The following is a 14,180-nucleotide window of genomic DNA, read 5'->3' as shown; positions in this document are numbered from 1 at the left end:
ATGGCGCTGCCCTGCGAACGAGTTTGCTCACCGCAGGTGCTGCAATTGCCTTTCTGTTTGGACTGCGCTTGCAACCGGAGGTACAAGTGCCGCGTTCATCCTCCAGCCGTGCATAGCGTTCAAATCATACGTATTCTTCATGAATCACTCCAAGCTACGTTTTTTCAAGTTTTACAATACAACTAAAACAATTCTTACTCACTAAATCGTCCCCTGTGTGATGTCTGTAGGGGTGTTTTCATGCATATTTGTACGTGCTATCGTAATACAATGAAGTCAGCCTTGTTAGCGTTAGGTAAAATCTGAACAAGTGTCTTTGTTAGCATTATTAACTTACGACGACATTCTTTTTGTGTTTTTTCAGTTTTGTAAATTCACCAAAACGGCAGTTCCTGAGTCTGTTTGACTGGAGAGCTAGCTTCCGCAGCTAGTGGGTCCATGACAATGACTTCTGTTTTGTTTGATCAGCCGTTCTACTGCCGCGTAATAGACAACGTTTGGAAACAATTAAGATATAAATAAACATTTCCAGAATACTATCCATCCATCCATTTCTACCGCATGTCCCTTTCGGAGTGGCTACAATGTCAGTTGCAATCATGCGGAAGGCGGCGTACACCCTGGACAAGTCGCTACCTCATCACAGGGCCAACACAGATTGACTACATTCACACACTAGGGACCATTTAGTCTTGCCAATCAACCTATCCCCAGGTGCATGTCTTTGGAGGTGGGAGGGGCCTGTTCCCAGGTGCGTGTCTTTGGAGGTGGGAGGGGCCTATTCCCAGGTGCATGTCTTTGGAGGTGGGAGGGGCCTATCCCCAGGTGCGTGTCTTTGGAGGTGGGAGAAAGCCAGAATACCCAGAGGGAAACCACGTAGTCACGGGGAGAACATGCAAACACTACACAGAAAGATCCCAAGCCCAGGGATCGAACCCAGGACCTTTGTATTGTGAGGCACATGCACTAACCCAGGGGCTCAGCAACCTTTTTGAAACCAAGAGCTACGTTTTGGGTACTGATTAATGCGAAGGGCTACCAGTTTGATACACACTTAAATTGCCAGAAATAGCCAATTTGCTCAATTTACCTTTAAATCTATGTTATTGTTAATAATTAATGATATTTATCTTAGTGGAAACACTGATCATCTTAATGGTTTCTCACAATAAATATATATACAAATAGACAAATATGAAAAAAAAAAAATGGTATTTCTGTCTGTCATTTTTTTTTCCACGGAAGGTTTTTTTGTAGAGAATAAATTATAAAAAAAAAACACATAATTGAACGGTTTAAAAGAGGAGAAAACATGAAAAAATGAAAATTTAATTTTGAAACATAGTTTATCTTCAATTTCCACTCTTTAAAATTCAAAATTCAACCGAAAAAAAGAAGAGAAAAACTAGCTGATTCGAATCTTTTTGAAAAAATTAAAGAAATAATTTATGGAACATCATTAATAATTTTTCCTGATTAAGATTCATTTTACAATTTTGATGACATGTTTTAAATAGGTTAAAATCCAATCTGCACTTTGTTAGACTTGTCCAGGGTGTACCCCGCCTTCCGCCCGATTGTAGCTGAGAAAGGCGCCAGCGCCCCCCGCAACCCCAAAAGGGAATAAGCGGTAGAAAATGGATGGATGGATGGCACTTTGTTAGAATATATAACAAATTGGACCAAGCTATATTTCTAACAAAGACAAATCATTATTTCTTCTAGATTTTCCGGAACAAAATTTTTTAAAAGAAATTCAAAAGACTTTGAAATAAGATTTAAATTTGATTCTACAGATTTTCTAGATTTGCCAGATTAAATTTTTTGAATTTTAATCATAAATTTGAAGAAATATTTTGCAAATATTCTTCGTCGAAAAAACTGAAGCTGAAATGAAGAATTAAATTAAAATTGATTTTTTTTTTCTTTACAATAATTTGATTTAAATTGTCATTTAATTTTGAAACATAGTTTATCTTCAATTTCGACTCTGGAAAATTCAAAATTCAACTAAAAAAAAGAAGAGAAAAACTAGCTCATTTGAATCTTTTTGAAAAAATGTTAAAAATATTTTATGGAACATCATTGGTAATTTTTCCTGATTAAGATGAATTTTAAAATGTTGATGACATGTTTTAAATAGGTTAAAATCCAATCTGCACTTTGTTAGAATATATAACAAATTGGACCAAGCTATATTTCTAACAAAGACAAATCATTATTTCTTCTAGATTTTCCGGAACAAAATTTTTTAAAAGAAATTCAAAAGACTTTGAAATAAGATTTAAATTTGATTCTACAGATTTTCTAGATTTGCCAGATTAAATTTTTTGAATTTTAATCATAAATTTGAAGAAATATTTTGCAAATATTCTTCGTCGAAAAAACTGAAGCTAAAATGAAGAATTAAATTAAAATTGATTTTTTTTTCTTTACAATAATTTGATTTAAATTGTCATTTAATTTTGAAACATAGTTTATCTTCAATTTCGACTCTGGAAAATTCAAAATTCAACTAAAAAAAAGAAGAGAAAAACTAGCTCATTTGAATCTTTTTGGAAAAAATGTTAGAAATATTTTATGGAACATCATTGGTAATTTTTCCTGATTAAGATGAATTTTAAAATGTTGATGACATGTTTTAAATAGGTTAAAATCCAATCTGCACTTTGTTAGACTAGTCCAGGGTGTACCCCGCCTTCCGCCCGATTGTAGCTGAGATAGGCGCCAGCGCCCCCCGCATCCCCAAAAGGGAATAAGCGGTAGAAAATGGATGGATGGATGGCACTTTGTTAGAATATATAACAAATTGGACCAAGCTATATTTCTAACAAAGACAAATCATTATTTCTTCTAGATTTTCCGGAACAACATTTTTTAAAAGAAATTGAAAAGACTTTGAAATAAGATTTAAATTTGATTCTACAGATTTTCTAGATTTGCCAGATTAAATTGTTTGAATTTTAATCATAAATTTGAAGAAATATTTTGCAAATATTCTTCGTCGAAAAAACTGAAGCTGAAATGAAGAATTAAATTAAAATTGATTTTTTTTTCTTTACAATAATTTGATTTAAATTGTCATTTAATTTTGAAACATAGTTTATCTTCAATTTCGACTCTGGAAAATTCAAAATTCCACTAAAAAAAAGAAGAGAAAAACTAGCTCATTTGAATCTTTTTGAAAAAATGTTAAAAATATTTTATGGAACATCATTGGTAATTTTTCCTGATTAAGATGAATTTTAAAATGTTGATGACATGTTTTAAATAGGTTAAAATCCAATCTGCACTTTGTTAGAATAAAACTTTGTTAGACTTGTCCAGGGTGTACCCCGCCTTCCGCCCGATTGTAGCTGAGATAGGCGCCAGCGCCCCCCGCAACCCCAAAAGGGAATAAGCGGTAGAAAATGGATGGATGGATGGCACTTTGTTAGAATATATAACAAATTGGACCAAGCTATATTTCTAACAAAGACAAATCATTATTTCTTCTAGATTTTCCGGAACAAAATTTTTTAAAAGAAATTCAAAAGACTTTGAAATAAGATTTCAATTTGATTCTACAGATTTTCTAGATTTGCCAGATTAAATTTTTTGAATTTTAATCATAAATTTGAAGAAATATTTTGCAAATATTCTTCGTCGAAAAAACTGAAGCTGAAATGAAGAATTAAATTAAAATTGATTTTTTTTTTCTTTACAATAATTTGATTTAAATTGTCATTTAATTTTGAAACATAGTTTATCTTCAATTTCGACTCTGGAAAATTCAAAATTCAACTAAAAAAAAGAAGAGAAAAACTAGCTCATTTGAATCTTTTTGAAAAAATGTTAAAAATATTTTATGGAACATCATTGGTAATTTTTCCTGATTAAGATGAATTTTAAAATGTTGATGACATGTTTTAAATAGGTTAAAATCCAATCTGCACTTTGTTAGAATATAACTTTGTTAGACTTGTCCAGGGTGTACCCCGCCTTCCGCCCGATTGTAGCTGAGATAGGCGCCAGCGCCCCCCGCAACCCCAAAAGGGAATAAGCGGTAGAAAATGGATGGATGGATGGCACTTTGTTAGAATATATAACAAATTGGACCAAGCTATATTTCTAACAAAGACTAATCATTATTTCTTCTAGATTTTCCAGAACAAAAATTTTAAAAGAAATTGAAAAGACTTTGAAATAAGATTTAAATTTGATTCTACAGATTTTCTAGATTTGCCAGATTAAATTTTTGGAATTTTAATCATAAATTTGAAGAAATATTTTGCAAATATTCTTCGTCGAAAAAACTGAAGCTGAAATGAAGAATTAAATTAAAATTGAGTTTTTTTTCTTTACAATAATTTGATTTAAATTGTCATTTAATTTTGAAACATAGTTTATCTTCAATTTCGACTCTGGAAAATTCAAAATTCAACTAAAAAAAAGAAGAGAAAAACTAGCTCATTTGAATCTTTTTGAAAAAATGTTAAAAATATTTTATGGAACATCATTGGTAATTTTTCCTGATTAAGATGAATTTTAAAATGTTGATGTCATGTTTTAAATAGGTTAAAATCCAATCTGCACTTTGTTAGAATATATAACAAATTGGACCAAGCTATATTTCTAACAAAGACAAATCATTATTTCTTCTAGATTTTCCAGAACAAAAATTTTAAAAGAAATTGAAAAGACTTTGAAACAAGATTTAAATTTGATTCTACGGATTTTCTAGATTTGCCAGAATATTTTTATTTTTATTTTAATCATAATAGGTTTGAAGAAATTTTTCACAAATAGTCTTTGTCGAAAAAACAGTAGCTAAAATGAAAAATTAAATTAAAATGTATTTATTATTCTTTACAATAAAAAATGACTTGAACATTGATTTAAATTGTCAGGAAAGAAGAGGAAGGAATTTAAAAGGTAAAAAGGTAAATGTGTTTAAAAATCCTAAAATCATTTTTACGGTGGTACTTTTTCTCTAAAATTCTCTTTCTGAAAGTTATAAGAAGCAAAGTCAAAAAATAAATGCATTTATTTAAACAAGTGAAGACCAAGTCTTTCAAATATTTTCTTGGATTTTCAAATTCTATTTGTGAATTGTGTGAATTATATTTATATAGCGCTTTTCTCTAGTGACTCAAAGCGCTTTACATAGTGAAACCCAATATCTAATTTTACATTTAAACCAGTGTGGGTGGCACTGGGAGCAGGTGGGTCAAGTGCCTTGCCCAGGGACACAACGGCAGTGACTAGGATGGCGGAAGCGGGAATCGAACCTGCAACCCTCAAGTTGCTGGCACGGCCACTCTACCAACCGAGCTATGCCGCCCCAAGAGTTTTGTCTCTCTTAGAATTAAAAATGTCCAGCAAAGCGAGACCAGCTTGCTAGTAAATAAATAACATTTTTAAAAATCGAGGCAGCTCACTGGTAAGTGCCGCTATTTGAGCTATTTTTTAGAACAGGCCAGCGGGCGACTCATCTGGTCCTTACGGGCGACCTGGTGCCCGCGGCATAGCTCGGTTGGTAGAGCGTCTGTGCCAGCAACTTGAGGGTTGCAGGTTCGATTCCCGCTTCCGCCATCTTAGTCGCTGCCGTTGTGTCCTTGGGCAAGACACTTTACCCACCTGCTCCCAGTGCCATTCACACTGGTTTAAATGTAACTTAGATATTGGGTTTCACTATGTAAAGCGCTTTGAGTCACTAGAGAAAAGCGCTATATAAATATAATTCACTTCACTGGTGCCCGCGGGCACCGTGTTGGTGACCCCTACACCAGCCCCCGTGCTGTCTTCTAGTTGTCCATAGCGTTCTACTCCCGTCCACCCTTTTCCCACTTAGAACCACGGCCTCAGATACGTTGTAACTATTCGAAAGATCCTCAGAATGTGTCCAAATGGTCTCATTATAAAGCTGGAATAACAGGACCAGACAAGTCTTGGCAGGCCAGTGATATCCCTGCGAGTCTCCCACCGCTGACGCCGGCCCACCGGACGGAGACACGTATTCAAATTAAAAACAACTTGGACCTTTTACAGATGTGTCCTTGCATAATTCAGACCTGCCCTACATAAAGTGTTAAATATGCAGCAGCGCACATCTCTCATCTTCCAGGAGGCCACAGTTCTCCAACCGGCCTCAGCTTCTGAGCACAGAAATGAAGGTGCTTAGGAGTTTGGGGGGCATGCAACCTTTTCCCAAATCTGCGACTAGAAACAGGAGGAGCAGAGGGACTCCGACCCGATCATTTTCTAAAAGGGCTCTGGGGGGCAAGAGTCTGACTGCCTTTTGTTCTAGGGATCTTATCCCAAGCTCTGAAAAAACACCTTCCATCCATTTTTCTACAGCCTGTCCCTTTTGGGGTTGCTGGAGCCTATCTCAGCTGCACCCGGGCGGAAGGCGGGGTACACCCTGGACAAGTCGCCACCTCATCGCAGGGCCAACACAGATAGACAGACAACATTCACACACTAGGGACCATTTAGTGTTGCCAATCAACCTATCCCCAGGTGCATGTCTTAGGAGGTGGGAGGGGCCTATCCCCAGGTGCATGTCTTTGGAAGTGGGAGGGGCCTATCCCCACGTGCATGTCTTTGCAGGTGGGAGGGGCCTATCCCCAGGTGCATGTCTTTGCAGGTGGGAGGGGACTATCCCCAGGTGCATGTATTAGGAGGTGGGAGGGGCCTATCCCCAGGTGCATGTCTTTGCAGGTGGGAGGGGACTACCCCCAGGTGCATGTCTTTGCAGGTGGGAGGGGCCTATCCCCAGGTGCATGTCTTAGGAGTTGGGAGGGGCCTATCCCCAGGTGCATGTCTTAGGAGTTGGGAGGGCCTATCCCCAGGTGCATGTCTTTGCAGGTGGGAGGGGCCTATCCCCAGGTGCATGTCTTTGGAAGTGGGAGGGGCCCATCCCCAGGTGCATGTCTTTGGAGGTGGGAGGGGCCTATCCCCAGGTGCATTTCTTTGTGAAGTGAAGTGAAGTGAATTATATTTATATAGCGCTTTTTCTCTAGTGACTCAAAGCGCTTTACATAGTGAAACCCAATATCTAAGTTACATTTAAAGCAGTGTGGGTGGCACTGGGAGCAGGTGGGTAAAGTGTCTTGCCCAAGGACACAACAGCAGTGACTAGGATGGCGGAAGCGGGAATCGAACCTGCAACCCTCAAGTTGCTGGCACGGCCGCTCTACCAACCGAGCTAAACCGCCCCAGGTGGGAGGGGCCTATCCCCAGGTGCATTTCTTTGCAGGTGGGAGGGGCCTATCCCCAGGTGCATGTCTTTGCAGGTGGGAGGGGCCTATCCCCAGGTGCATGTATTAGGAGGTGGGAGGGGCCTATCCCCAGGTGCATGTCTTTGGAGGTGGGAGGAAGCCGGAGTACCCGGAGGGAACCCACGCAGTCGCGGGGAGAACATGCAAACTCCACACAGAAAGATCCCGAGCCCGGGATTGAACTACTCAGGACCTTCGTATTGTGAGGCACGTGAACTAACCCCCGTCCCACCGTGATGCCAAAAGACATTATGACTCCATTCAAGCCAAACACTTTTTCGTAGGATATGTCCGTCATCATGAAACTAAACAAAGACCACTCCTACGCAACGTAGGACCTGAGCCGAGGATGTCGTTGCGGCTCGTGCAGCCCTTTGAGACACTGGTGATTTAGGGCTATATAAGTAAACATTGAATAATTGATTGAAAAAGACAACAATACCTGCAGGACAAGCGGTTCCGGGTTGAATGCCAAGGTCATGAGCAGCTGCATTCGTTCCGTGTCCTTGAGGTTTTTGAGCAGGAAACTGCCAGAGTCTTTGGTCTCAGCATAGCGCCGGACCACCCGGTCCAGCAGCCTCTGGGAGGGGCAGTGCACCAGGTCCGACCAACCCTCCACCACCTCCGGAGTGAGCAGGCGCACGTCACCGTTGATCCTGGCAAATTCGGTCTTGTACATGGCCTGGATCAGATCGCAGCGCGGCCTGCCCGTGGCCCTCTTGCAGATCTTCTGGTCTATCTCGGCCAGCTCCTGGTTGGAGCCCAGACGTTTCAGCACGATTCGACGGGTGCCCTCCCGGGGCTCGCCGTACTGGGCGAAGTAAACGTTCTTGACGTTGAAGATGTCCAGGAAGCGGAGGCGCCCCCAGGTCTCAAACGACACCTGGCCGTTCATGAACTTGCGGCACCAGCTGGTGCCGAAGCAGGCGGGACACTTGTTGAGGTTGATGAAGCGCCGGTCCGTCAGCTCGTTCTTCTGGAAGGAGGCAAACAGGTTGTGGGTGTTCATCAGCAGGATGACGAACAAGCCCACCACGAACAGGAGCTTGAGACAGCGGTACAGGCGGCCCAGTTTGAGAGGCAGGAAGCGCAGCATGATGGGGGAGGGGCGCTTTGAGGTATCGGGGACGGTTGTCAGCGGGTTGACCTCAACGCCTCGCCGTCATGGCGCATGGGCTCGGCGTCCGGGGCGACAAGCTGGGTGGGAGTTGGCCGTGCCCGCAGTGGCTCGGGAGTCATGTTCGACCGGGCCGACTCTTGGTGGCACGCGAGCCTGGAATAGAAGAAGACAGGGAAGGTCACAACGTTTCCAGCAATATTTGGACACCAATTATCGGCGCTGACATATGTCGGCATCGGCCTCTTTCGATCAGTATCGGCCTTTTTACAAGAGAACTACTCTTATCAACTTTATCTACCTCCTGCAATGTCGGTTGCTTTTACAGTACGTCTCTTCTGCCGGACTTTCAAATCTTCCAGTTTTTGAGGATGGGAAATCCAGTTTTTGTCCTTCTTACAGTACTTGCTGCGTTTTTCGATTTGTTTCTTGCGTTGGACAAAGGGAGCACCGTCTACCGTGTCAAATTCCTTGTGTTGGGCATACTTTGCCAATAAAGATGATTGTGATTCTGAGTAGGAGACTTACTATATGGGTCAAAAAAAGGAGCAGGCAGCAGCTCACACATTCTCATACTTGCTGTGACATCCATCTTGAAAAACCTCAACTATAATCAACGTGAACAAACTCAGAATTGACAGAGAAGGTCAAAACACAAACAATATTTCCAGTAATATTGGGACACCAATTATCGGCGTTGACATATGTCGGTATCGGCCTCTTTCGATCAGTATCGGCCTTTTTACAAGAGAACTACTCTTATCAACTTTCTCTACATCCTGCAATGTCGCTTGCTTTTACAGTACGTCTCTTCTGCCGGACTTTCAAATATTCCAGTTTTTTTTTGTGAATGGGAAATCCAGTTTTTGTCCTTCTTACAGTACTTGCTGCGTTTTTCGATTGGTTTCTTGCGTTGGACAAAGGGAGCACCGTCTACCGTGTCAAATTCCTTGTGTTGGGCATACTTTGCCAATAAAGATGATTCTGAGTAGGAGACTTACTATATGGGTCAAAAAGGAGCAGGCAGCAGCTCACACATTCTCATACTTAAATGACATCCAGGGAGACGTGATGTCAGCCATCTTGAAAAACCGAAACTATAAATCACCGTGAACGAACTCAGAATTGACAGAGAAGGTCACAACCCAAACAATATTTCCAGTAATATTTGGAGAGCAATTAACAGCGATGACATATATCAGTATCGACCTCTTCTTATCAGTATCGGCCTTTTTTCCACAAGTACAACAGAACTACTCTATCAACTTTCTCTACCTCCTGCAATGTCGCTTGCTTTTACAGTACATCTCTTCTGCTGGTCTTTCAAATATTCAAGTTTTTGGTGGCTGGGAAATCCAGTTTTTGTCCTTCTTTAGCCGCGTCTAACAGTGCTGACTGAGTTTTTCGAATTGGTTCTTGCGTTGGAAAAAGGGAGCACTGTCTACTGTGTCGAATTCCTTGTGTTAGGCACACTTTGCCAAATAAGTAAATAAAATGTTGTGTAAATAACTATTTTCACAATGTATGTAACTGCGTCTTATAGTGCAGTGCGGCTTATATACGGAATATATATATATATATATATATATATATATATATATTTTTTTTTTTTTTTTTTTTTTTTTTTTTGGGTGCTAAGGCTTCTATACCGGTGCTATCGATAGTCTGGAAAATTCCTTCACAATTTGTTATACATTTGTATGGAAAGAAGCATATTTCTGGGCAGAAATTGTCCAACATGTGGGTCATCTAAGAAGAAGTTCGTTTAGCTGATTGGAAATCTTGTTACCGCAGCTAGCGGGTCCATGACCATGACTTCTGTTTTGTTTGATCTTCCGTTTTACTGCCCTGTTACAGACATTGTTTGGCAACAAGATAAGTAAATAAATGTCTGTGTAAATAACTCATTTCACAATGTATATATCTGTGTCTTATAGTGTAGTGCGGCTTATATAAGGAGCGTTTCTTTTTTTTGATTGTTTTTTTGTGGGTGCGGCTTTTATACCGGAGCGCTCTATGTCTATTGTACGGAAAAGGACTTCACAATTTGTCTTGCATTTGTCTGGGAAGAAGCATATTTTTAACAAATTTGGGTCATCTGATAAGAAGTCTGTTTAGCTGATTGGATAGCTCGCTACCACAGCTAGCGGGTCCATGACCAGGACTTCTGTTTTGTTTGATCACCCGTTTTACTGCCCTGTTACAGACATTGTTTAGAAACGACTTCACAATTTGTCTTGCATTTGTCTGGAAAGAAGCATATTTCTAACAAATGTGGGTCATCTGATAAGAAGTATGTTCAGCTGATTGGAAAACTCGCTACCACAGCTAGCGGGTCCATGACCAGGACTTCTGTTTTGTTTGATCCCCCGTTTTACTGCCCTGTTACAGACATTGTTTAGAAACGACTTCACAATTTGTCTTGCATTTGTCTGGAAAGAAGCATATTTCTAACAAATGTGGGTCATCCGTGAAGTTAGTCTAATTTGTGTGCCGCGCGAGTGCAATAAAGCTGTTTGAATACTTTCTCTCTGTGTCCTTCCTGTAAAAAAGATCAATAAACGCGGGGGATGAAGCCTCAGCTCTCAAATTAAGAGGAAAACATTTACTCGGCCAGTAAAACAACTTCCCTCGGCCTCCCTTGACAAACACAGTAGGAGCTTTCATCACGGCCGCCTTGCTCCGCTTTAAAAGGCACTTTTGAAGTCCTTTGAAGAAAAAGCCGGTGTCGACGACGAGGCGCTCAGAGTTGAGGAGTCAAGGAAAAGAAGATGTAGCAGAATCTCTGTCGGACATAACGGGCCGTGTCGAGAACGGCGCGTGGGGAACAAAGGCAACAATCCGGGATTAGGGACAGTCCGTCCGGCAGCAAATCACGTTAAGAGTCCCGATCAGCTTGCTGGCATTAAGACGCTTGAAGAAAGACAATGAAGCCAGCCTCGCAAATTAGCCGTCTTCAATTAGAGCTCATTAGGACATGCCTATTAGGACTGCAGAGGGCGCGGTTTACGAGCGGGGAGATTAGCGTGGCGTGCGTGTGCTGACGGATTCCTTGTGTTTGGCCTTCGAGCAGATGTGGAATCGCAACAGCGGCGGCGGCGGAGGCGACTACCGCAGCTGTGGGCCGTCAGATAAGCAAGTGTGAGCCTACCTGGCCCCGTATCACTAAAAATAGAGCGGATCCAATTAAGAGCGAGTGCAGACTGCTGCGCTACGTTTAAACTGAGGCGACAAGATTTATTCACGCCGCCTTCGGTCTCGCCGTAAAAAAACCTGGTGAGCGTCGAATGCGTCATAAATAAGACGGACGGCCTCGTTGACTGACTCCATCATGGAGAATCAGCTTTTAGGGCTTTATAAGTGACCAATGAGGAGGATGCATGAGGTCGGCCAACAGGCATGTCATGTTGGAGGCTGCAGCTTTTTCAGCAATTGAACACGAGCAGAAAAAGCACGATTTAAAGATGTTTTGGTGTTTAAAGAATTGAAAAACGATCAACAGAGTTGACATAAATGCATACCCCATTCACTACAGTAAGTACAACTTGTGTTGACATCCACAGGAACCACATGGGTTAGTCTACTCTATACCGTATGTACAACCTTACGAGTGTTCACTTTATAGCCACAGATGGTTCATCTAGTTATTGACATTATTTACACGTTACTTTGTTTCAGTCACTATGTTATTTAGTCACTACAGTAGTTCTGTTGACATCCACAGGAACCACATGGGTTAGCCCACTCTATACAGTATTTACAACCTTACGAGTGTTCACTTCATAGCCACAGATGGTTCATCTAGTTATTGACATTATTTACACATTACTTTATCCGTTTCAGTCACTATATTATTTAGTGACTGCTGTAATTGTGTTGACAGCCACAGGAACAACTTGGGTTAACCTACTCTATACAGTATTTACAACCTTACTAGTGTTCACTTCACAGCCACAGACCCTTCATCTTATTATTGACATTATTTACACATTACTTTGTCTGTTTCAGTCGCGACGTTATTTAATCACTACAGTAACCACAACTTATGTTGACATCCACAGGAACCACATGGGTTAGCCTACTCTATCTAGTATTTACAACCTGACCAGTGTTCACTTCACAGCCACAGATGGTTCATCTAGTTATTGACATTATTTACACATTACTTTGTCTGTTTCATTCACTATGTTATTTAGTCACTACAGTAATTGTGTTGACATCCACAGGAACCACATGGGTTAGCCTACCCTATACAGTATTTACAACCTTACTAGTGTTCACTTCACAGCCACAGATAGTTCATCTAGTTACTGACATTATTTACACATGACTTTGTCTGTTTCAGTCACTATGCTATTTAGTCACTACAGTAATTGTGTTCACATCCACAGGAACCACATGGGTTAGCCTACTCTATACAGTATTTACAACCATACTAGTGTTCACTTCACAGCCACAGATAGTTCATCTAGTTACTGACATTATTTACACATGACTTTGTCTGTTTCAGTCACTGTGTTATTTAGTCACTACAGTAATTGTGTTGACATCCACAGGAACCACATGGGTTAGTCTACTCTATACAGTATTTACAACCTGACTAGTGTTCACTTCACAACCACAGATGCTTCATCTAGTTATTGACATTATTTACACATGACTTTGGCATTTTTGCTTCGATGGCTTTGACATGACACTTCCTGGCTAGTTTCTGAGCAGCTTGCGTTTTCCTTTTTGTTTCAGCTTTAGTGGATTCCGCCTTGGATTTTATAACCAATTTCTGTCTAATAGCTAACTTCCTTTAGCTGAATAGCCATTTGTGATTCATAGCATGAAATAACAAATATATCGCAGTCGCGTTGTTTATGTTTCAAAATGATTCAACTATTCAATGTCAAAATGTAAACAAACCAAAGAGACGGATCAAGATTTCAACACATTGTTGGTCGGAAAAAAACGGAAAATGCTTTTTCATATTTTAACAAAAAAGGCGGATTTCCGACTATAGACGGAAAAATCAAATGCCCGGTCCAAGCTCCAACTCCTGACACAATTATTATTCTCAACATTATATTGAGACTAAAGTGTACCACTGATAAAATGATAATACATAACAATGCAAGTAAACTTGTATTTTTCCTATATTTTAACATTGTAATTAGAATGTGATTTTTTTTAATATCCGAGATAAATAAAATAAATAACTTGTTGAAATTAAAGCTGCAAGCACCATATGTAAGTACCCAAAATAAAGACTCGACATAAAAAGAAATTCAATCAAAGCAGAAACAGGAGGAAACGGGATTAAAACCCGATGCTAACCGCCCATTGAAAATACATGGGTACGGCTAGTAGCTACTATTAGCAAACGGATAGACTTACCAACTCGGCATAATATCTTAACATCGACACACTTTCTCGTCGCAACTCGGCCATGATGGTCGGCACCTATAAGTTTAATATTAGTTGTAAAATTTTGGACGGTTGTTTTTACGATATGCAGGCAAACGACGACTTTAAAACATACCGGCTTTGCTACGGCACCTGGCAGCCATCTTGGTATAGACGATCACAGCCCTTCCCTCACGAATGTTGGTGCGTGCGCACCAGCAGCAGACGGTACGGAAAAAAAAGAAGAAAAAAAAAGGTCTCCCTCACTGTGTCTGCGCCCAGCGGCCATCTTTGGAATGGTTTTCAGCGCAGCGGTTCTTTGAAGGCTGATCAAATCAAAACCGTAGCAGTAATAACTCTTTCATCAACTTTTAATCAGAAGGGGTCAATCTCTCTCCTGTGGTAGTTTG

At 40.5% G+C, this 14,180-nt stretch overlaps 1 protein-coding gene across 1 annotated transcript in view; it reads right to left on the bottom strand.

Annotated features, from left to right (window-relative positions):
* Nucleotides 1-14,180, bottom strand: part of dipk2ab (divergent protein kinase domain 2Ab) — a 173,140-nt gene that overhangs the window by 117,936 nt on the left and 41,024 nt on the right. The window contains exon 2 of the mRNA XM_061921245.1: nucleotides 7,705-8,535. Coding sequence (XP_061777229.1) covers nucleotides 7,705-8,358 — 654 coding nt within the window. The 5' untranslated portion in view covers nucleotides 8,359-8,535. The remainder of the gene's footprint in view (nucleotides 1-7,704; nucleotides 8,536-14,180) is intronic.

Source organism: Nerophis ophidion, linkage group LG15, assembly GCF_033978795.1.
Source record: "Nerophis ophidion isolate RoL-2023_Sa linkage group LG15, RoL_Noph_v1.0, whole genome shotgun sequence".
Taxonomy (NCBI): Eukaryota; Metazoa; Chordata; class Actinopteri; order Syngnathiformes; family Syngnathidae; genus Nerophis; species Nerophis ophidion.
This window is presented reverse-complemented; position numbering and strand designations above follow the sequence as displayed.